The 22,741-nt window shown below is 54.6% G+C and overlaps 7 protein-coding genes across 7 annotated transcripts; 5 read left to right on the top strand and 2 right to left on the bottom strand.

The window, feature by feature from the left end:
- Window positions 1-993: 993 nt before the first annotated feature.
- On the top strand, window positions 994-3,573 carry LTHEOB_2256 (Sel1-like protein; the record flags this gene model as incomplete). The annotated part of the gene is made up of 4 exons (XM_035511048.1): window positions 994-1,797; window positions 1,852-1,971; window positions 2,021-3,508; window positions 3,562-3,573. 4 exons carry the CDS (start codon window positions 994-996, stop codon window positions 3,571-3,573), a joined length of 2,424 nt encoding a protein of 807 aa, XP_035363965.1.
- Window positions 3,574-6,599: 3,026 nt separating this feature from the next.
- On the bottom strand, window positions 6,600-8,002 carry LTHEOB_2257 (F-box domain cyclin-containing protein; the record flags this gene model as incomplete). Its single annotated transcript, XM_035511049.1, has 3 exons — window positions 6,600-7,374; window positions 7,441-7,687; window positions 7,753-8,002. 3 exons carry the CDS (start codon window positions 8,000-8,002, stop codon window positions 6,600-6,602), a joined length of 1,272 nt encoding a protein of 423 aa, XP_035363966.1.
- Window positions 8,003-11,288: 3,286 nt separating this feature from the next.
- LTHEOB_2258 (uncharacterized protein) lies at window positions 11,289-12,094 on the top strand (the record flags this gene model as incomplete). Its single annotated transcript, XM_035511050.1, has 2 exons — window positions 11,289-11,598; window positions 11,658-12,094. The coding sequence occupies 2 exons, from the start codon at window positions 11,289-11,291 to the stop codon at window positions 12,092-12,094; spliced, it is 747 nt and encodes a 248-aa protein (XP_035363967.1).
- Window positions 12,095-12,670: 576 nt separating this feature from the next.
- Window positions 12,671-13,887, top strand: LTHEOB_2259 (Cyclase; the record flags this gene model as incomplete). The annotated part of the gene is made up of 3 exons (XM_035511051.1): window positions 12,671-12,867; window positions 12,930-13,654; window positions 13,712-13,887. The coding sequence occupies 3 exons, from the start codon at window positions 12,671-12,673 to the stop codon at window positions 13,885-13,887; spliced, it is 1,098 nt and encodes a 365-aa protein (XP_035363968.1).
- A 1,921-nt stretch (window positions 13,888-15,808) lies between these two features.
- Window positions 15,809-17,649, top strand: LTHEOB_2260 (uncharacterized protein; the record flags this gene model as incomplete). Its single annotated transcript, XM_035511053.1, has 4 exons — window positions 15,809-15,991; window positions 16,041-16,290; window positions 16,340-16,447; window positions 17,273-17,649. 4 exons carry the CDS (start codon window positions 15,809-15,811, stop codon window positions 17,647-17,649), a joined length of 918 nt encoding a protein of 305 aa, XP_035363969.1.
- Window positions 17,650-18,902: 1,253 nt separating this feature from the next.
- On the top strand, window positions 18,903-19,359 carry LTHEOB_2261 (Protein elicitor; the record flags this gene model as incomplete). Its single annotated transcript, XM_035511054.1, has 2 exons — window positions 18,903-19,189; window positions 19,248-19,359. The coding sequence occupies 2 exons, from the start codon at window positions 18,903-18,905 to the stop codon at window positions 19,357-19,359; spliced, it is 399 nt and encodes a 132-aa protein (XP_035363970.1).
- An 882-nt stretch (window positions 19,360-20,241) lies between these two features.
- Window positions 20,242-22,529, bottom strand: LTHEOB_2262 (Solute symporter family transporter; the record flags this gene model as incomplete). The annotated part of the gene is made up of 4 exons (XM_035511055.1): window positions 20,242-21,539; window positions 21,599-21,841; window positions 21,892-22,140; window positions 22,193-22,529. 4 exons carry the CDS (start codon window positions 22,527-22,529, stop codon window positions 20,242-20,244), a joined length of 2,127 nt encoding a protein of 708 aa, XP_035363971.1.
- Window positions 22,530-22,741: the final 212 nt, after the last annotated feature.

Consider the following 22,741-nt stretch of genomic DNA (forward strand, 5'->3'; position numbering starts at 1 on the left):
CGTAGGCTAGCTACGCGCCGTTGTGGTGTTGGTGTTGGTGATGAAGCCCCTTTACCTCAGGCGCCTCCCAATATTACAATAATTTGCCAATGAAAATTTTCGCCGGTGCAGGATATTGGACTCGAATATGCGGAGTCAGTTCGCGCAGCCCCAAGCCAGGTTATCGCACTCGTGTTGTGCTCGGGTTCAGGGTACACAGCCTCATCGGCGTCGCAGGCAGCTTGGGCAGCGGTGCTTGCCGGGGCCACCTTGTAGCACTGCACTTCTCGAAGCTCTGCAGCTGGATCGTCGACGTCGCCGGCGCGCGGACCAGTGACGGCGGCTAGCTCTGCGCGTGTCTTGCGGGCACGCCGACGGTGGCCTGCTCTGGCGGCCCAATTGTGCTGCGGCTCGCTGCGGGAGAAACAGGAAACAGGCGGCTGCGACCATGTGCAGTCTTACCTGAGCCGGGAACTAAGCGTGAAACAGAGAGCTTGACTGCGGCGAATGGGCGGCGCTTTGTGCTGCTCAGCCGCGCGCGGAACGATCAGCTCCCTACCGGGCAGCTGACGTTTGCTAATATATCGCCGCCGCCCGCGTCGGCGGACGTGCGCGCAGGCAGAGACAGTCAGCGGCGCGCTCCATATTATTGAGTTGTTCTGCACAGCGTGCCATTTTTGTCGCGCAGAGGCAGCCGCAGCGCTCTCGTCGTTGCCTTGCTCGTGGTAAGTTTGGAGGGGCTGCCCGCGCTAGAGTCGCCGGCCAGTCGACCTCACGCCCGCGCTTTTCTCACCCTCTTCCTATCTCCGCATCTTCATGCCTTTTTCACCACTGCAGTTCTTCCCACGCGCAAGGCCGGACCGCACGGGCTACCGCCACATACCCGCGACAGAGGCTGACTGCAACCCGAACCAGGATTTTGCGCCGGGCTGAGTACCAAGCACCTCCAAGCGCCGTTTCCCTCCACTTCCGGAGCATTGCGCCCCCCCAGCTGCCGCCCGCGTATAAGCCAGCATGAGCTACCAGCAACATCCCCACCCCAGTAACTTCGGCCTCGCTGCCACCTTCGTCCCCGGTGGCACCGACGACTACTACCTCCCTCCGCAGCCCGAAGTCGTCTCGCCTGCCCCGCAGCGTATCATGCAAGAGGACGTCGACCAGATCCAGAACCAGGTCGCCCACATGGAACTCGAAGCGAACGGCAGCGCCTTCCCGCCCCGCGGCAGCAGCGTTCTTTCGAACGGCTCCAACGGCTCGCACCACCGGCAAGGCGACTATTCGCAGTATGGAAAGCCGACCGCAGACCTCCCCAACTTCTCGCCCTTTCCTAAGCTCGTGAACCCGTCGCCCAACATCCCGCCGACCGACGATGAGAAGGAACAAATATTGGAAAATGCGCGGATGGGCGTGCTCAACTCCAACGATCCGGAGATGCAGCTGGCGTGGGCCCAGGATGCGCTTACCTGGGTCGATGCCTCCATGGTGCACGCCGAGCGCATCTTCGTCGACCAGGCGCGCCCGACCACGCCCGCTGTCGAGCATCAGCTGCGCGTGGATGCCATGAACATCGTCCAATTCCTGGCCGACCAGCACCACCCGCGCGCTGAGTTCATGCGCGGCATGTGGCTCGAGTTCGGCAAGTTTGGCATGCGCGTTGACAAGAAGGAGGCTTTCCGCTGCTACTCGCGCTCTGCCGACAAGGGTTACTGGCGTGCAGAGTACCGGATAGGCATGCTCTTCGAGCAGTCCAACGACCCGGTCAAGGCGCTCGTACACTACAAGCGGGGTGCCGATGCGGGGGATTCAGCCTCGAACTACGTATGTCCCTTTGCGCAGGTGGGGCAGCGTCTCGTATCGCTAACGGCCGTGTAGAGACTAGGCATGATGACCTTGCTTGGCCAGAACGGTCAGCCGCAGGATTACGCAAAGGGTCTGCAGCTCATCAAGCATGCAGCCAGCACCGCTGATGAAAACGCGCCGCAGGGCGCTTACGTAGGTGTCACAGACGTGGGGTTAAAGTCTGCAAGCTAACCTTCGGTAGGTTCTCGGAATGCTCCAGGCTCGCGAGCTCCCGCAGATCTCAGTTCCGGAGATCTATCTCCCCTATGACGAAAAATCGGCGAAGATCAACATCGAGAAGGCCGCTTTCCTCGGCTTCGCGAAGGCACAGCTGAAGATGGGGTCGGCGTATGAACTGTGCACCCTAGGCTGTGACTTCAACCCCGCGCTTTCACTGCACTACAACGCACTAGCAGCGAGGCAAGGTGAGCCAGAGGCAGACATGGCCATTAGCAAGTGGTTCCTCTGCGGTTATGACGGTGTTTTCCAAAAGAACGAGGAGTTGGCATACACCTATGCCGAACGCGCCGCACAATCCGGTCTCGCGACCGCTGAATTTGCTCTCGGGTATTTCAACGAGATCGGTGTCCATGCGCCTGTCAACCTTGAGAAGGCTATGGAGTGGTATGAGAAAGCCGCCAAATCCGGCAACAAAGACGCGATTTCTCGCCTGGAGAACATCCAAGTCAACAGGACTCTCTCGAAGAAGGACCATGAGAAGGTCGCTATTAACAAGATCAGGTCCCAGTATGGTTCAAAGAAGGGTCAAAGACCGGACAGGTTCAGGCAATCGCAGGCGGCTCCTATGCCCACCATCTCCGACTCGGTACCTCAGTCGCCTATCCAATCACCCACTAACGGCCGCCCACCGATCCGTTCCTCTTCTACCGCTCCTTATCCTCTCGAAGACAGGCCGCCAACCGTGGCTCCTTACGACCGGCCATCCTCTGCTGCGCCTTATCCAATGGACAACGGCCCTCCAAACTTTGGACCAAGTATGCCCAATGCTGCACGTCCAACCTCCGCTTTCAATATGATCCCGCCCGGACCTGGTGCTCCCGGTGCCCCTGCGGGTAGACTTCCGCCCCAAGGCCCCAACTACGGACCTCCTCGTCCTCACACTAGCGTCGACGCTATGAGTCCTACTGGACCACACCCAGGACGGAAACCTGTTGGCGGACCCGGCACACGTGTCTCTTCCGGTCCTCCTGGGCCCGGCGGCTACCGTCAGCCTGGCGGCCCGAGTGTCGACCATCCCGAACAGCATTACATGTCTCCACCCCCATCCTCTGGTCGCCCACCTTCCTACGGACCCGGACCCGGGCCCAATAAGCTGCAAAAGCAGCCTACGGTGCAAGACATCGGATTTCAGGCGCCTCTTGAGCAGAAGAAACCTATGCAACTGCCTGCTGGCTACGAGCGTGCTTCCACGGCATCTACAGTTCCTGCGGCTGGGCCTCCGATCATCCCCGCCGCCGCCGCTCCCCGGCCTGTCAGTGGTAGTAGGCCAGGCAGCTCGGGCAAACCAGCTCCGCAGAAGAGCGACTCTGCGCCGCCGAGGCAGAGTCAGCAGCCGCAGCCTCCCAAAGAAGCCACGCCTAAGCCGGCAGCAACGGCGCCGCCACCCGGCAAGGGTCCGAAGACGTTCGATGAAATGGGTGTGCCGAAGGTCAATAAGGACCAGGACTGCGTAAGTTTCCCTTTTCGCTTCTTTACATAGTTGACATGCTAATGACGCCGCAGATCGTCATGTAGATATTGAAACCGCAAAAATCCATCATACACTGCTGCATTGATACCACACACTACTCAAAGGATTCTTGGAGAATGGGGACACTACTTCTTGATGGCTTCTTCGATTTTTGGGACGCTTTGTTTCTTCTTTTTCCTTGCGCTTTGATTTTACCCTCCTTGCTTCTCGAGAGTGCTTGCATAGCGTTGCGAATGTAATTCAGAGAAAAGGTTTTTTTTGTTCGCTTATACTTGGAACTTCAGCTTGATTGCATTCTTTGTATAACTTGTTCTGGTGGAGAGAGGGGCTTCATTTTCTCATGTTTGATTTGCTTCTTGTATCACATCGAGTGTAGATGATTTTGTTCGTTGGCTGGACATGAATTGTACTTGGATCCAGAGCGGACCTTCAAGGCACCCAAGCTTTACGAATTTATGATTCATTGACGAAACATCGCCTCAACCTTTTTTTGTTTTCACATCAGACGACTCACCACAGGAGACCGAAACAGTCAGTGAAAGGGGAAAAGACAGTATAAAAGCAATACATGTTAGCTCGTTTCAGAAATGCGAGATTTTGGAGTGGCTTTCAATTTTGATCCAGAAAAAAAGGGTCACTTAGAATTTTATCTTAGGTCCTGCCGCATTGTTACGAGCGGATTGCACAGGCTAGGGCGTATGATGGACGATAAATATAACTGGCCTCTTTACTTTATTTGGACCGGAAGACGGAGAGCAAAGGAACTCGAATGCTACCCACATGCACAGCCCCGAGCATGACGTCATGCCGCCTGCATGCACTCGAGGCCGCGTCACTCCGTAAACCTACTTCCTCCTGAGCTGCCCTCCAAAGGAGCGCTTCTTTCAGTTCCCTGCACAGCCCTTCGGAAATTATCAAAGTTGCAATATAGCATTCCAAAGCACGACGAGGTGCGTCGCTCGGGACCCAGATCAACGACGAATTACCAAAGTTAACGGAAAGCTCTTGAAGACGCGATGTCAGCCAAGAACGAGAATCAAGAAGCGCCAGCATCGAACGAGTCTGGCATAGATGGAAATTACGAGCGTCGTAATGACGATTCGTCAACGCAGCAAACCGTCTCAAAGCCCGAAGATGCGGCTGCAGATCAGGAACCTCCCAAAGGACCCCACGGTCCGATTCTAAGGAGAAAAGTGTTGGGTGAGAGAGGCCATGGCCCAGTGGTGCACCCTAAACGGACACAAGAGTGACCGAAATAGAAAGAGATTCCAGAGGTTAAAAAGATAGGATGGTGAGAGCAGAAGAGGAAGAAAAGGAAGGGGGGAAAGGTAGTCTGAGAGTTACGACACCGTCCGCAATCTACCAACCCCTCATCCCGCTCAAGTGCAGAAACCGAAATACGATAATCAAACGAGGCTTGAATCGGTGCACTGATCCGAATGTTTTCAAGTATCCGACAGATCATAAGGCCTCGCAAGTTGGGTGCGGGGTGAGTCATGAGGCTGCCTACACCAAACGCTGGTATTCTGGGACATTTGCTTTCGCGCTATATATGATGCAGTCCTGCAAATGTCTACATATGACATGTTGAGGTTTTATGTAGAAGAATTGGATGCAACTTGTAGAGTCCGGGTTGTAAACTTTGCGTCTCCGACAATTAAACTGATGTGAATATACTGTGTCCCAGCTCGTTGTTTAGAGGTTAGTATCAATTCACCTGCAAGCATCTCCTCAATGTATTGCCGCCCACACGGCCCGTATTGGGAGGTAGGGAGAAAGAGATGAGAATAGCGGTAATAAGGCTCAAGTTGTATGAGGCCAAGATGCGCACACACCAAACCTGGAGAGGATGGAATGTTCTTTGTCGTACTGACACCGTCATCATAGCACAACTTCCCCCTCATTTGTTTCATTCTTATCGAAAGTCGCTTACTAGTGTCCCTGTAGTCGGTGCTACAACTTCAGCAACTGGCTGCTTTCCAGCCAGTCTCTACCCCGGTCGGGATGTCGGGAAGGCAACTCGGATGGAAAACTTGCATTTGCACTCGCTCTCTTTGGAAGGCGGAAATCATTTTCGAAATCCAGAGGCGTCAAATGATCGATGGGATTGTTGTGAGTGGAGACTCTGGGGATCTACGGCCCGGTGTGGCGCGATACGCATGGTAGTGGAGATGTTGGTGGAGTCGCCCAGAGGGCGTGGGGAGTGGTGCGCAGGGAAGTCCACTTTTCCCTTTGCTGGGGTTGGCATGGTATAACGCAGGGCGTTAATGGCATGATCCACGAAGACTGATCTTCCGACAAATAAGGTTTATCGCGAGCTTCGGGCCATTTATCGAACGACGCTTAGGGGATTTTGGCGGATTGCACAAGCGATGATGCACGAATGCGACCATTGGAGCAGGGGTCTCGCCGAAGGTTTTACCTACGATAAACTGATCCAGCGTTCGCGCCAGTGTCACATATAAAGCGTGATTAATCCCCTCCCATCATGTTGACAGTCTGTGACCAGAGCACCTCCCCCGCAATCTGTTCCAGTCTGTGCTCAGCCTTCCAGGGCCTTTTCACCCATGCTCGGTTTTCGCATCCCTGCCCCCGCGAACAGTGTCTCGATCGGGCCGCCAATTTGTCGATCCTTTTTCCCAATCTTGCTCCTGCGACGTCTCAACTCAGCCGGCAACCTTCCTGGCATTGACCTTCCGAGCGCTCCAGTCCCTAAACCACGACGCATTTCAAACTTTCCTTCCCAGCGCGGGAGCCTGCTAATTGTCGAACAAAATTCCGAACCCGTCAATTTCGGTGAAAAAAAGAGCATGTCTATCGTCTATGATCATACCTTATCCGAGCGGCCGTAATTGTGAATGGAAGAAAAAGGAAAGAGAAAAAAAAAAAGCAAGAACAGGAAGCTTATTTACAGTCGACGAAGGCATACCGCCAAACATACACATAAGATCCTCAACCCCCCGACAACAACAACACGAACGGAGAGCGGCCTTTCACTAACATTAGCAAATTAGGTGTTCCCGGTAGATTGATGTGCAGAAAGTGCAGAAAGGAAGAAGAAAACAAGAACTCAGAATATGGTCATGGTGGCGCAGTAACGTTTGAGAGGGTCGTCCTGGTCGTGGCCGGTGGTGCTTCCTTCGCCTCTCAAGCTGCGCACCATGGCACGGTACTCATCAAAGGTGGGCAGGCGCACGGTATGTGCGCCCTTCATCCGTTGGCGAATTGTCGCGAAAACCTCCTCGGCGCCAGCTCGCTCAATTTCGATCTGTTCCCGAGTCCGGATGTGCCAGGCGAGATTGATCTCGGCCCAGCCGGTGGGGCGCGAATCCTTCTTGCTGGCCTTCGATCGCTTTCTCTTACTGCTGTTTCCGGGCTTGGTGAAGTCTTCGAGGAGTAGCTGGCCGTCGGTGTTGGATCCGCCAGCGGCGGCGGCGCGAATGCTCTTGAGCCAGTAGTTGCGCCACCAGAAAGACGAGCCGGCGCGCAGGATGTACCAGTTAACCCACGAGTTGCCCCAGAAGACGTCGCGGCGGTCGGGCTTGCCCCAGTCGAACAGCGGCACACCGATGTTGAAATAGCGGTGGTGCTGGAAAGCCATGCGCAGCACCGTCCACATTGCATCAAAATCGGCAGCTTCGTCAGGCGTCAGGCGCTTGTCGATGAAGTTGCACTGCAGGGCGGTAATCAGGTCCTGGCGACGCTGCATGACGGCACGGCGCTTCTTCTCAGCGCTCTCCTGCGGGCGGCGCCACGACCACAGAGCGCGCTTGGTCTGACGGTAGACGCGGTTGGGCGTATACTTGCGCCAGCGCGGAGCGGGCGGGCCGCGTGACACGAGTTCTCTTGAGGAATTGAGTCAGGAACAGGAAAAGCGCGAAAAAAGATGCGGCGGGAGATCGGCTACTTACGGCGGCAACTTGGATTCGATCTTGGAATCGGGCGTGTCCTCGACATCCTGGGCGATTAGCGACAGCGTCTCGAGGATGCTGAAGCCGTGGGCGATGTGGGAGCGGATTTCGTCGCCAATCTCGTCATCGGCGGGGACGCCGTCCAGGGCGGGCAGCGGGGTGCCGCAGAAGCGGTGGCGGTCTACGACGATGGCAGCCAGGTGTTTCGGGATCAGACCGGTGAGCCAGTTCAGGTTGTAGGGGGATTCTACGCGGGCGTCAGAGTGATGTGCGGCAGGGAGGGTGGAATGGCGGGGTGGCGGGGTTACGCACTCAGCAGATCATGGTCTTCGGGCGGACGCAGAATGAGCTTGCAGCCGGGGAATGTGGTGCGGGCGACCTGCTGGACAATGGTGCTCTCGTAGGTGGCGATCAGGGAGCGAAAGGCGCGGCTTGTCAGGCGCAGCTGCAGCAGGGCGTCGATGTCGCAGCGCTCAATAATGAGAATCAGCACCTCGTCCGGGAGGCGCGACAGAGAGAGCTTTGCCGTCCAGGGCCATCCGACGGGACCGGGCCGACCCATGTGGCATGGATGGAGGAATGGTGTTCGTGGCGGGCTTGTCCTGGCGTGGCGTGCCTCGAGGAGAGCCCCCCTTCTTGCGGTTGGGAAAAGTGGCGGTGCGCGCAGAGGTGAGAGAGCAGCAGCAGCAGCGATCCATCGTGTCGCGTGCTTCCGGGGAGTAAGCGAATTGCGTACACAAGACTGCGCCTCGGCTGGCGCAATCCGTGCCCCAGGAATGCGCGATTATTGCTCACCGTGGTAGGGTGGGGAGCGGGCCAGGCCAACCTGCCGCTCTCTCCGCACCGCCTCCGCATCCGCTGCAGCGGCCTGTTGTTGCTCGCCAGCCCGCGCTAATCGTTGCAGTTTGACAGCGTCGGGGCCGCCCGCCAAGCCGCCAGCTCCGCCTGGGCTGCTCTGCGCCGCTGGTCGCGTCGCTGTCGCCAGCCGCTGCGACACTGAACGGCTTGGCCTCCGGCGCAGCTCCACTCTCGCGCTCCAGCTAGGGCGGTGGAGAAGCCGCGCCCTCACGTGATGCGCGCGGAGCTGCGCAGTCTGGAAGCAAAAAACTGGGTTCGCATCTTGCTAGGGCTTCCTATTGCGGCTTGGAGGCGGGGAGAGGTCGATGTTGAGCTTAAAAGCAGGGTTCAAGCCACCGGCCAGGGGGTCAGGCGCTCGGCAACGGGACTGATAAGCCCTGCAGCCGATCCAAAAGGCGGTGTTGCGCAGACTCGGGGGCCGTCGGCGCGCTGGTGATGATATCATGTACCTTGCATGACGTCGCGATGAAAAGCTGATCCGTGGGCGGTGGATCAAAAATAGCGTTCCAGAAGGGAATTTCCAGGTACAGTCCCGGCAATTCGGCCGCCCTGCACGCTAGGGCCACGGCCCGCCCGCTTCCCTAGCCCCGACACATCACCGACTCGCTCACCCCTCACCTCCATTTCAGCCTCGTCGCCTTCACCACATCTCACGCCATCAGCCTGTCGCCCCTCTCCATCGACCGCTCTAACGCTCGAACCCTTCAGCTCACCGAAAGCCCGTGACTGTCGAGTCCAGGGAGGCTGTTTTGGCTGCGCCTGCTGACTCGAGGCCATTATCGGCATCTGAGTGCCCAAATCGACCACGACGCTACAAGACTTCCTCAACAGCTTTGCCATCACCAAGTTGCCGATGATTGAAGAAGTTGTAATGAACGGTCTGCTCGGATGAGAAGGACACATGAGGACTTGCTTGCATTTTTTATATTCCACAGAGGTGGACGAACAATGGGCAGTCAAGGATCCATCACCGAGCCCATCGCTGTTCCGCATTGACAAGCGCAAGCTCTCTCCACTGAAGAGCAATCTCCCTCCATTCGGCCGAAGCAGTGCTGATGGAAATACCTGACGATGTTGCTGGTAGACAAACGTCGCCCGTTGCATTGCCCGAAGCTGCATGCGGTTAGCTTGGGAATGCTGTCGTGGGGCCCAAGCGTGCGTACCTCGCCGTTTGCAACGCCGACGAACCCGAACCAGGATCCCTCTGATCTGTGTGCGTAAGACGTAGCCCGTGCACGGCACGATTACCATCATGACCAGCGCGACGAGTGCAATGATTTCCTCATTGCTGAGAGATGAATTGTCCGATGGGTCAGACCGGCGAAACAAGACCGCCGGTGCCATTTTCTCCGATAAGCTTGTGTCGGAGATCGGAGAATTACTAACAGTTTAGTGTCTATTTACATGGACGTCGGAAGTAGTGGGCTTACACGTTGCGAGGAGATGGAAAGGGAATGGTCGCGTTCCAAGAGTAGTCTAGCGCCGAAGTGGACGCTATATAGCCCAGTGGAAACGTTGCTGAACCGTGGCATTGGGGCTATGCTGCCATGGGAGCCAATCGAGGGCGCTAACAACAGCACTGCCTCAATCTAAGCGACGTTGAGGCCCCGCCTTGAGCGGCGAATCACGCGGCTTCAACGCAGTGCAGCCGTCCAACCAATGAGCTTTGAAGCGGTGCTTTTCCTTAATAACGCTCATGAGAATAGTTTGGTCCACTATACTCTTATGATACTTGGAGGATGTGAGTTTTTTCGAGCCCCAGAAGAATTCTCCAGCAACAATTCAGGTCTAAGTATAGATTCGAAACTTGGTCAATTTTCTCTCTGAGACGATAACTTCAGCTCTGATCTCTACACTTGCGTGTCTGGGTTCGCAGAGAAACGGCGGAGAGAAACATAGAGAGAGTTACGAGTATGAAATAGCTACGGCCGATAGAGGCAACGCAGAGTTGGTAAAATACATGCGCAAAGTTGAGAGACCACATTTAGTCTCATGTGGAGGACAATGGGGGCCATAACATGGCGAATAGCGTTGCGAGAATGCGATAAAAGCAATTAATCGACGATAGAGCGCTCTGCAGAAGCAAAGTATAAGGAGCGAAGTGATTCTTTCGACTCCTAGATACAGCTAGCTAAATTGCAAGGTCAATATCGAAAACTTCAGGATGCTCTCGGGTCAAAGGGAAGTAGTAGGGTGGGCGGAGGGAAACGGTGAAAATTTTGTTGAGAAGCTCGAACTACTGCTGCTGAATCTGCGGTAGAGCACTACAGACTAAGTGCATGCAAGACACAGTAGGCCGAACCAAATCATTTTGTCAGCTTTCAATAAGTCCCGGCCGAGCTGAAGCGGGGGATCAACGTACGAGGAGACCCGTTGGCAGTGCCGACGCTAAGTCATTTTTCGCGAACGCCATCAAGCCACAGTCGTGATGTTCGGGACGCAGCTTTTGTTAGCCATGGTCGAAGCCATCAGCATGTTTCAGCCCTCCCGCGAGCCTCTCAATAGACACACTACGCAATACCAAACGTGCCTATCTCATATCCTTTTTACTCCTATCCAATTCGAGCTATCTGCGCTGTCACTAACGTCATACAGTTCAATTTTTCTCGCCCAGTATGGACTCATGTGTGTCTCTCTCGTTGACGGACGGGCTTAAAATAGAAACACGGAGTAGATCGGCAGCCACAACCGTGCCGTCGTCGGTACCCTACAAGCCACTACATAGAAGCCGGGTGCTTCTTGCGCCACACCATTCACCTCTTGGGTCTGACGGGGGAAGGCGCACAGCACGGCCTCAGATTAACGTAGTGGCGGCTCTTTCAGCTCTCCATCGAACTATTGACGACAAGGATGGCCTCTGCGGCTTCAGCGTCTGAAAATAAAGAGGCGGAAGGCTGAATATTCATAGCTATCTGTACAAATTTAGATTCCTCCCAGCACCAAGACATTCGCTCTGCACATCCTTCGTTCAATTCTCTTCAGTTCAGAACATGCGCGCTACTTTCCTTGCTGCCACTGCAGCATTTGCAGTTTCCGCTTTAGCCTACCCACACGCTCATACCAAGCAGGCAAACGTCACGGAGCAATGGGGATCCTGGATCGTTAGCAACCTCAGCTCCAGCTACCCTCCGTCTGGGAGCCACAAATCTCTTGACTTCCTCATTCAATACGAATCCCAGGCGGATAGCGTTCACTGCAGCGCCTACTTCCCGGGAACAGCACAGGGCATCGGACCCAACCAATCCTACACTCCGTGCGATGACGAGGCGGTATCGTTTACTTCGGATTTGTCAATCGGCAGTAAGCAATCTTGATTGACTGGCGCCCAAAGCACTGTGGCTGATTGAATCTCATTGCAGATATCTGGATATTTCAGAAGCTGTACCAGCGAAGTGCCATCGTCCTACTGAAGGGAAATGCTTCTCTGTCCCTGTACGGAGGCAACTGCACCACCAACGCAGTCGGTGGCGGCACGTGCTCTGGTGCTCCTTTCAAAGTACCCGTCACATCTGTCAGCTACCAGCTTGCGAATGGTACCATCATCGATGGCAACAACACCTCTTCGGCAGGCGACGACACTCACGGAGATTACGCGGAAGAGGACAATGACAAGCATGGCCAAGGCTACGACGATGATGGAGATTATGACAATTCTACAGACGACAGCAGTGACTCTGGAACCGCGACTTATACCGAAGACACTTATGTTCAAGAAGAGAGCACCGACTCGGGAGATGACGAACCATATGATGGGCAATATCACCTCCATAAATTTTTCATACTTACTCCAGAGTAGATTGGAAGTTCTTTCTGTCCGAGGCCTGCATCTTCCAACTCATGACACTCGTTTTCATGCTCTGGTATCATAAGTATACATAAGTTCTGATTTCTGGCGCATTGAGTAAGCAATTATTGTAAAGAATCACGTCTTTGCTAGATAAGAAAAGATATCAATGCGAACCAATCCAGCACTGTCTGTTCTAAGCTAGTATGGAGAGGAATACACACTCGTAGAGTTTCCAACGAGGCACATGACTATTGATCTACCACATTCATGGAGGTACTGACTAAACTCTTTTCTCGCGACGGATGGGGCTCGGAACAAGTGTTGACAGGTCAAGTTATCTATTGGGCAGCCGGCAGCTCTCTGAAACACAGAAAAACAAGTGCATGCTGTGTACGTTATCGCCACGAAGATGGTTTAATCTGTCGGGACGGTATTTGTGAAGCAAGTCCTCGACCCCCCTCTTTTTTCCGTAGTACTAATCCTTGCATAACTTTCCAATGCGGCGGGTGGAGTGGGGTAAATGAGCAAAATGGTGACAGTCCCCCCTCACACACACGAGAGAGTTGCAACGAGCAACAGGAAGCAATGGGCAGTAACGCTGAATTGGATATCCCGAACTTCGATGACCTACCCGAGGTTAAGGGCATGCCGCAGGGCTGTGCCTGGGGCGTCTTCGACAAAGACGGGAAGAAGGACGTCCACGGAACACTGAATCTGCTCACGCCCGACGTCATCAAAGCAGCAGCCGCCGAGGTAAAGGAAGGCGTTTCGATATCCTTGAAGTAAGTCAGTCTCTTATGAGGCAGTACTCCCCCCATCTGACAACCTATCTCCGAAAAAACAGCTGGCCGCTCGACAGCCTCAAATTCCCGCTGCCTGGCCGGCTCCGCCCCGTGCACAAGCACCAACACATACGGGAATCAGGCCTGGCGAGCGAGAGCTCCGACGAGCACGCAGCAGCAGCAGCAGTGGACGCCTGGGACGACATCGTCGAGTTCAACACGCAGTGCAGCAGCCAGTGGGACAGCCTGTGCCACTACTCGCACCAGCCCAGCCGCCTCTCGTACAACGGCGCGCGCTGCACCAAGGACTCGCTGGCTGCCGCCGCCGCCTCTGACCAACAACAGCAGCTCCTCCTCCCGACGCTCGACCACTGGCACTCCCGCGGCGGCCTCGTCGCGCGCGGCGTGCTGCTCGACGTGCGCGCCTACCTCGACGAGGTGAAAGGCGTGCCGGCGGTGCTGGCCTCGGCCTGCAGCGGGCGCCGCATCAGCGTCGACGAGCTCGAGGCCGTGGCTGCGCACCAGGGCGTGGAATTCAGGCGCGGCGATGTGCTGGTCGTGCGGACGGGCTTCACCGAGGAGATGGACGGCTGCGAGACGGCCGAGGAGCAGATGGCCATGCTGGCGCGCGGCGCGCTGAGCGGCGTCGAGAACTCGGTCGAGGTGGCGAGGTGGGTGTGGGACAGGCACTTTGCGGCTGTTGCGAGCGACAGCATGGCGTTTGAGGGCGTGGGCGCGGATCCCGAGAAGGAGACGGGGAAGCCGTGGAGCTTGAGGGATGATATGGGTGAGTTGTCCGCGGTGGCAGATGATGCTTGAAAAAAAGCTGACGTTGAGCTCTCAGTTCTGCACCAATATTTTCTCAGCATGTTTGGCTTGTCGATCGGGGAGATGTGGGATCTCAAGGCCCTCGCCGCGCATTGCAGGAAGACGGGCCGGTATAGCTTCATGCTGACCTCTGTCCCGCTTCGTATTCCCTGCCTCGTCGGCTCTCCTCCAAACGCTCTGGCAATTTTCTAGGAATATGAGAATCTCCGTCAAGAGGGCAATGTCCTCGCTTAAGGACACAACCAGCATTCAGCTGTATAAGCGAATGGGAAGTCATGGCGGTGCAGATCACGTCAAGACATGGGTTGCATTGGAGGAAGCCATCCGATTAAGCGCTCCGCCCCACAAGCCAGGTAGCAATAGATCGCGTCTATCGCGGAACTCCGCGAACTGCCCTCCCACTAGATAGCAACTTTAAGCGCCATCTCCGTCTTTGCTTTTCCCCATACCCGCATTTTCCGACCGTGGCTCCTCTATTCTCGTTGGACGACTCGGCCGTAGATGCGGTGAACACTCTGTCATGACCCCACTGTCCCACAGTGCCGGAATTCAGTCATCCTTCGCTCTCCTCCGAAGACACAAGGTGGAATAATCCTTGTAACTGGTGTGCTTGGAAGTTAACGCTGAAATCGGCATGCTATTTGGAAATAACGTGCGCTCCACAGAGTAATCGTGTCTGAACAATGGGTACAGCTACAGCTTAGTGCTATCTTTTGACAAATCTCCTCAAGCTGGGTCAAAATCGAATGTCGTGTCTCCACCAGTCACATCCAATCGCGCTGTGTTTCCTCGGGTTCCCACTATCATCATTATTATTTTCATCAACATCACCACTAAAATATTTAACATTATCAACATCACTGCCAACATATTTAACATTATCAACATCATTATTAAAATATTTAATATTATTAATATCATTATACAGATTTTAATTTTTATGTTGAGAAACTCTAGTCGGAGTTGTGCTCAAAGTCATCATCTAGACTAGGATGTAAGCGATAACATCTATGTTCAGATATTCGCGCTAAGCGCCAACGCGAAAGGAGACTTATCTTCGTGCTTCTAAATGCATGGATCCTAAGCCATGTACGTTGATGTATTTACAGTATATCCTCTACTTTGGCAAAGATAATCGGCTTCATCTATGCGAAGATTGAATCTAGCCTGTCTAGCCCTCAAAACCATCGAATCTACCTGTGCAAGCGAGGAACCTCACGCAGGATTTGTGTGGCTGCTTCAGCCATTGTCCAATTGGATGAGTTCCCGGCTCCGCTGTGAAAGCACAACGAAACATGCCTACGCCGCTCGATTTCTTGCCCAGGCGCGTCCACTTTCCCTTAAGGCGTTTCATATCATTTCAATTGATTTCGCCGACTTTTCCAATCCAATTACACATTCCGGTTGCACGTCCACGGATAGACGATCCCGCCATGTTCTGAGAAAAGCCTGCATGAAGAGGACTGTGCTCTTCTGCCACACGTATCTAGGCAACAGCGAACAATTCAGAGCTAAACCTATTCTTAAAGAGATTTTAAAAGGTTTATAGTTAATATTCGTTAAGAATTTCCATTTTCGGACCTCGCTTCTCCACAAAATGACAACGCAATCTAGTCAGGTGAGTAACCCCAGTCACTCTCTCGACTGTGCCGCAATGATGACGACAGGGGGCTGGTGGTAGATTTCATGCCAAGAATACGTAGATGATCGATCATCTACGTCTTGGCGGATTATTCGCGGCTAATGGTTTGGAAAAAGGTATAAATACTGCTACATCTCCCTCCTGTCACATAGCATTCTTTCACCAAAGACAAGCTGGCCCAGAATCTTTATCCAGTCAGTCCTCCATTCCCAGTGGCTATCGATTTGTGCTGGTTTACAGCCCCTCTTGGGACAGTCGTTTATCGTACCAACCATGCCTCCAAAAAGAAAAGCAGATCCTCCGTTCTATTCCGCGCATGCAAAAAAGCGAGAATATCAAACTTTTAAACAAGCACTGCTTGACAATGCCTGGATAGGGTATTGGGATCAAGAATGGAATACATACTGGGACCTGCCTAGGCCTGAGTCACGTTCCATCGAAATTCCGATCTGTAAAGCATTTGATGAAAAAATGCCGTCCTATGACAAGCTTAAAGCAACACGACACGACCGTGTGAGGACATTTGAGAGCAAAGAAGGCGAAACACCCAGTGCCAAGGAAGCGTTTTGGAAGCCCAAATATATGAAAACCACCAACCCCGACGAACTCGAAAAGGCGACGTTGATTCCAGTCCCCTTTCAGGAAAATCTCTGGGTAAGTACCTTTTTTGCTTCCGTCATGACCTTGCTGATCTGGCCACCAGTGCTGGGCATACAGATTTACAGGAAAGGTGAATGAGCAGGAAAAGGAGCTGTTTGCCCTGATCTCTCGGGAAAAAGGCAAAGTGAAGCTCATGAACTACTTCCATGAGAGGTACTCGTACCTCTTACGCCACGAGGTGCCGGGTCACAAAGGTTACTCGGAAAAAGATTTTCTTTTCATCAATACCAATAACCCTGTGCTAAGGAACACGAGCGCTGGGGGAAAGACGCCTCCGGGTCGCACAGGTGAAGGTCAGTCTGTTTTGTACGCAGCTCAAAATTACATCTGACGGCTACACAGTGCATGCTCAGAGCCCACATGGGCCAGCATTCAACGTTCCCCAAAATGACCACGCCGGCCAGACATCCGATGATGCAGACTTGGAAGAGATGGCCGATGACCTCGGATGTATGCCTGTACAAGAGCTGGAGTGTAACTCTCCAATCGACGCAGGTATCACCTCAAAAGCACGGGAATGCAACATCCCCCGTGGGTCATATATTCCACGACAAAGGTCTGAAACGCTACGACCAGACAGTACACTCCAAAATGCCCCGGTTATGAATAATCACTCTCCTGCATACCCTCCTGTACCATCAATTGATCAAGAGGAAGAGAGCATGTCAACCGCAGCAGCTCTTCTGGACAAGTTCCAGCCACATACTAGCTCAGCACGGCCTAATGGCGAGCGATCTCAGAACGGTCGGGTGGTTCCCAGTGGCGAACGGTCCATAAACAACCAGAAGCGCAGGAGAGAGAATGGTGACGACAGCGCCTACGATGCCCAAACGATGCCACCACCTCCTCCACCAAAGCAGCCCAAAACGACTCGATTTCAGGGCTGTGGTGTAGACGCATCGCCTAGAGAGAGCATGCAATGCCGCCCAAGCAGAGAAAGGTCTTCGGACAATGCACCAGCTCTGCCAGACAGAATTACAACAGAAGCGCTGCAGGCTTCGTCGTCTCGCATACGTTCGCCAAAAGACCGTCCAGGCTTAGTACGGTTCACGGTCTCAGATTCGGGTGCTCGGAGCACCAAGGCGATGCAGGATCAGCAGGCATCCAAAGAAGTGTCGCCTGCACGTTCGTCACACCAACGACAAGATTCACCGATGCAACGTTCCCCATCAGAGGCCACAGCGTTCTACGAAAGCGGAGAGCAGCTACGTGGAGAGATGCAAGCCAACGTAGCGCCTGAGAATCCCCCACTCCCAATCCGCACTTCTCCATCAGTAGCCCCGATGATTCCGAGTGTTTCACCGCAGAGTGGTGTCGGGTTCGATGTCAACCGAGCGCTCTTCAAGCTTGTTGTAGCGGATGGGAATAGTAGAGAGTACGGAATGAGGTTCCACGGCTGCGACACGGTGCAAGATCTGTTCGAGAAGGTGGCTGAACGAGTCGAGGACGAGTTGGGCCCCGGAGATGTTCTGAGAAAGCTGATCTTCTATGCTGACATGTTCGTTCCGGAGCGCTGTCGCCCGGAAATGGACGTCCCTAGAGATCATGAACCCAGCTTTAGCGGTGTAGTTAGCAGGATCAGAAAGATCTTGGAAGTTGTGGAGGACCAGATTGAGATGGTTGTGGAAGTGATCGTGAGGAGGAACAACTAGCGATGCCGACAGGGCGCTTTCTCCTTTTCTACATTGTTGTCACACCTGTGGGCCCCGGATTTAGCCTTGAGACCCACTCTGCACGCCTTTTCTTTTTAGTTACTTTGTCAATTTTTCTATCCATTTCCCCCCAAAGTACGTACAAAAATTAATTGAGTTCATTGATGACTCTGGATGAGAGATAGCGTCACAGTGGCAAGGGACGGCGTGAAGTAGAGACAGCTAAGGTATGGTTCGATCAAAGCATAGACTCAGCCTTTCTTCGCCTTCGCATCATATAGGCGTTGGTTCATTAACGTGTCCCGTAAGTTCTTGGAAGGCGTGATCTAAGCAAAGCAAACGACCACTCTGGAAGGCCACAGCCACGAACGGAGCAGAGTATCACGTAATTGAAAATGCTCGAGGTGTGGTGGGAGATGGTGTGGAAGCTTTGACCAGGCGGGCGACTAAAAGAGCAAGTGCCGGAATAAGTTGCCATACCCGCTGAACGCGGCGTGCGTGACGCCGGGCTCACAACGAGCCCCTGATGTGGATACTAATCTAGGGGAAGTGCTTCTGTTCGGGACAGCGGCAGGCCTAGCACCCCGCGTTGTCGCATGAAACCGTGGCTGCCCCGCTGGTAAGGCTCACTTCGTAGGACGCCGAGGCAGACTCACTGCTCTGTCGCCCCGCCGCTACTCTTCGCTCTCCACCCTCAAACTGAAAGAATGATGAGGTGCGTTTGGACGAGGAAGCCTGCATTGCGTTTATACCTTCATCCTGAGATAGCGAATTGTCCGACAGCTCTCCGGTTCTGCAAGTGCTGGTCAACGACGTCCAAGTCAGCCCTACAACCACGCCATCTGAGCCAAATTAGCCTTCGTATTTTCTCCGCGCCGCTGCAAGGCCAGCAGTGCCGGTCGATTCGTGTATGTGTGCTCAAGCGTTTCGAGAACACCGGTGACAGTCGATCACTACCTCTCGGGCTATTCGGCAAATGGGAACACTCCTTTCTAGTTGCCGTCCCCGCCGTAGAAACTGCGCTGTGCAGCGGCAGCAACATGTCCCCGAGCATATGCCTCCAGCACTGGACTCGATACGACCAAGTCTCTCTCTACGCATGAGCGCAGGATGACAGCTGTGAGGCGCTCGGCCTCATCAACAGCTATATAAGTATCCAGAGGTGACTTCCACAGAGTCTCCATCCACCAGCAAGCAAACAATCCTTACGATCCAATCCAAACCACTCGTTTCACGACACCAAAACCATCAACATGCGCTTCTTCGCCGCCGTCTCTGCCGCCACCGCCGTCTTCGGCGTCACTGCTCTCGCCGCCGAGACTGTCCAGCTCAAGGACTTCACCGTCCGCGTCACCGGCAACGACCCCGCCGCTGCCTCCTTCAAGGTGCAGCCCGACAACGTCTCCTGCTCGGCCACCTCGGTTGAGGAGCTGTCCGCCGACACGGCCGTCGTCTGCGGCGAGTCGGCCTACCGCTTCGAGCTCAAGAACGGCAGCAACGGCTTCTGGGCCCTGACTGTCCACAAGCAGACCGCTCCTGGGTAAGTCGGAACAAGGAGAATGTGGGGCTAGCGAGTTACTGACTGGGGGAACCAACAGCGCCGGTGTCTCTGGCACCAAGGAGGTCCAGCCCACCAGCTGCCACGCTGGCGGCAACGGCCCCGACGACAACGTCTGCGACCTCGCTGACACCGACATCACCCTTAACTAGACGATGGGACGTATTGAAGGACACCCCTTGTTGTAATGAGTAGCACTCGATAATGCATAATCTGCTTCATTGCAAAAACTCTTTCCCTGTTGCTTGAATGACTTCTGTGCCAAAACAAGTTTGAAAGCTGTGTTTTTACGTGAGAGGGGGTGCACTTCAAAAAAGAGGTGTGCAGCACTCAGTCTCCAATATCTGTCCACGAGACAGAAAACAAAGTAAGCGTAATCATCACATGCTTGATACCCTGGCCCGTTCGAAACGACGAGCTCAACGTGTGCCTTCTCCGGCAAAAGGCACGGGCATTCGGTGAAAGTGCGAAAGGATGGCCGAGAAGCGGTGGATGAAGAATGCTTGTTGGCTGCCAAGAATAGACCATGCTAAGCCCAGTCAAGTAACTGTGATTGAGCAAGATTTAAAACGGACAAAGCGGCGGCTAGGCATGCCACTAGGCAGAGTGCCAGGCTGACTTCGGGCCCAAAACTGCCTTAGGCGTGCTCATCGGTATATATAAATGCAAGCTTTTGTCAACTGACTGGATAACCGTGCATGGCAAGCAAAGGGCTATACACAGCAGAAACTGGGTACACAAGACGTGAAAGTCCAAAAACATCAACAACCCGTTCAGTGAATGGAAAATAATTCTCTGCTGAAAAACGAGGGGCTGAACTCAGCATCTCATAATATAGATCGGTAAAGTGACTCTAATCGACGTACGAGCTGCGTGTGTATACTCTTGTGACAACTAGCAGACCAAATATAACAATATCATGACACTTTTAGAAGGAGCACTTGATATACCTGCGGCCTTTCCCGGATGACCAAGCCTGATTTGAAATCCACCCCTCCACCAACCAATCCCTGACCAGCTCGCCAGCTCTCCCATCAACTTGCAGCCTTTCCCCTAAAATCGGCCACGACGCTCCTCCACAATTCGCCGAAAAATCCCGCAGTCTCAACAATGGGCAGCACGCACGAGATGGCGGTGCTGGCGAAGACCCAGATGAAGCTGATGACGACCCAGGCCGTGAAGAAAGGCTTGGAGAACTCGTACTCGGCGAAGAACATGGGCATGGGCACGAGGAAGTCCATGATGAAGGTGAGCACGAACGACGCCACGCAGGCGATGCGGAAGGCGCCTCGCAGCGACTTCGGGTCGTCGTCGTCCACCGGCGCGGGCGGCTCGCCGATGATGTGCACGTCGTCGACCTTGCCCGTGTCAGTGTCCACGGCAGGCGCGTCGTCGGCGGCGGTGGCGGCCTGCTTCGTGTCGACGTCCTTCTCGTTCCCCTCCTTCTCTTCTTTCGCCGCCGCCGTCGTCATGGGCGTTGTAGTGCCAGAGTCTCCCTCCACCGTATTCGTCGTCTCAGCAGCGCTGACACCGCCGTCGATAGCGGCAGCCGCAGCATTGATCCCCCTCGTCGCCTCCCAGTCGAACGGCCTCTCATCCGGCCACAGCAGACTCACGCCCACGCTCAGGACCAGCCCCATGCCCACCGCGCCCAAGTTCCCCGCCAACGTCGGATACTCCCTCCCCGTCGCCTCGACGCTCAGCCCACCATACAAGCCCTTCGCCGTACCCAACCACGCCGCCAACCCGACGGCCAACCCGCCTAGCGCGCCCGCCACAGCCCCATTCCGCGTCTGCCCGCGCCAGGTAACAGCAAAGGCGGCCGGGAAAACGGCGCCGCCGATCAGCAACCCCATGACGAGGAACAGCCAACCAAGATCGATACCCGCAGCGTTCCACACGCACGCGAAGACGGCCATTGTCGCGCCGAAGACGCAGATCATGGCGTGCGAGACGGCGATAAGGCGCTCCGGGGAAGCCTTGGGGGAAATGTACGTCTTGTACACGTCGAAGGTGAGGATGGACGACACGGCGATGAGCTCGGCCGACGCGCACGACGTCACGGCCATGAAGAGCACGACCAGCAGCGCCGCCGCGCCGCTCTTTCCTAGTAGTGCTGACGCGGAGAAGGCCGCTGCGAGCCCGGCGGAGATTTGCGATTCGCTGGGCACGTCTGGGTAGGTGGGGAAGTGCGGGTTCGAGGTTAGTGCGACGGCGGCGAGGCCGAGCGTCGTTGAGAAGCCGAAGGGGATGGCGAACCACGCGAGGCCGCCGAGGATGTAGGCTCGCACTGCCGTCGATGGCCGGGACGCGATGGCGCGTTGCCAGTAGGCTTTGGTTCATTTTTCAGTCAAGGGAATCTTTGGTTTGACTGGGTAATTGGCTGCTCACCTTGGTCGAGGAAGACGGTACCGGAGCCGCTGCAGAGCTGGATTACACCAAAGACCAGAGCAAAGTTGGATTTTAGGGTGAGATAACTGCCGTTCTTGTTGCCGTCTACCGGTCTCTCGATTGCTGCTTGCTTGAGCAGGTCATACATCTGAGAGGGCGATCCGATGAGGTCGCTCGTAGCGTACGCATGGAACATGAAGAAGAGAATGATGATCATCAAAATCAACGTGTGCGAGTAATCGCCTGCACCGCAAATCAGTATTTAGAGTCTCCTGAAGACTTGTCAAACTCACAGAGAAAGGTAGCTCTCAATCCTCCGAGGACGACATAAGCACACACTCCCGTCGGAATCAGGAAGATGGCCGCGTACACATTCATCCCTGTCAGGTTCGTTACGACCGCACTGCCGCCAAGCAACAGTTGGCTGCCAACCAGGATGTTGGTGACCAGAGCAAAGAAGACGAAAATCATGTGAGTGACTCTGCCGTAGCGCGTGTAGATGATTTCGAGAAACGTGTGGCAGCGCGGAGCATTCTGCTTGACTGCAAGAGGATCAGTATGATATTACACCAACATCATCAAAACGATGCTTACCTTTACATGCAAGAATCGAAAACATCAGAATCTGCACCGTAGCCCCGGCTGCATACCAAAAGGGCCCTGCGACGCCGTATGTGTATGCCACGGTGCTGCTTTGGAGCAGCGTCGCCGCCCACGTCCATGCCGACACGATACCACTCGCAATCAGGCCTGGCTTGACGCTCCGGCTGGCCGTGTTGAACTCTTCGCTCTGTTTGGTAGAGAATCTCGTGTAGCGGTTCTGCATGTACGAGATGCCCATCATGACGAAGGCGAAGAAAAACCCAACCCCGATGACGACTCCATATCCGGCCGCTTCGGGCAAGGTTGTTGCTGCTGAGTGAGACGACATGATGGCCGGGAAAGAAACTCAACGACGACAACCGTCCGAGCTGTCTGGACCTTCAAATATGTGAAACAGACAACCAAAAACATAACCTTGGCCCCGATAACGCACGGCGAATCTTTCCGATCTCATTCATCGACAGCTTCTGCTGCATGAATCTGGCTCAAGGAACCGCTCCACGGGAAAGCCAATGGCATCATCGTCTTTGGGTCGATGGA

Source organism: Lasiodiplodia theobromae (assembly GCF_012971845.1).
Source record: "Lasiodiplodia theobromae strain AM2As chromosome Unknown scaffold_6, whole genome shotgun sequence".
Taxonomy (NCBI): domain Eukaryota; kingdom Fungi; phylum Ascomycota; class Dothideomycetes; order Botryosphaeriales; family Botryosphaeriaceae; genus Lasiodiplodia; species Lasiodiplodia theobromae.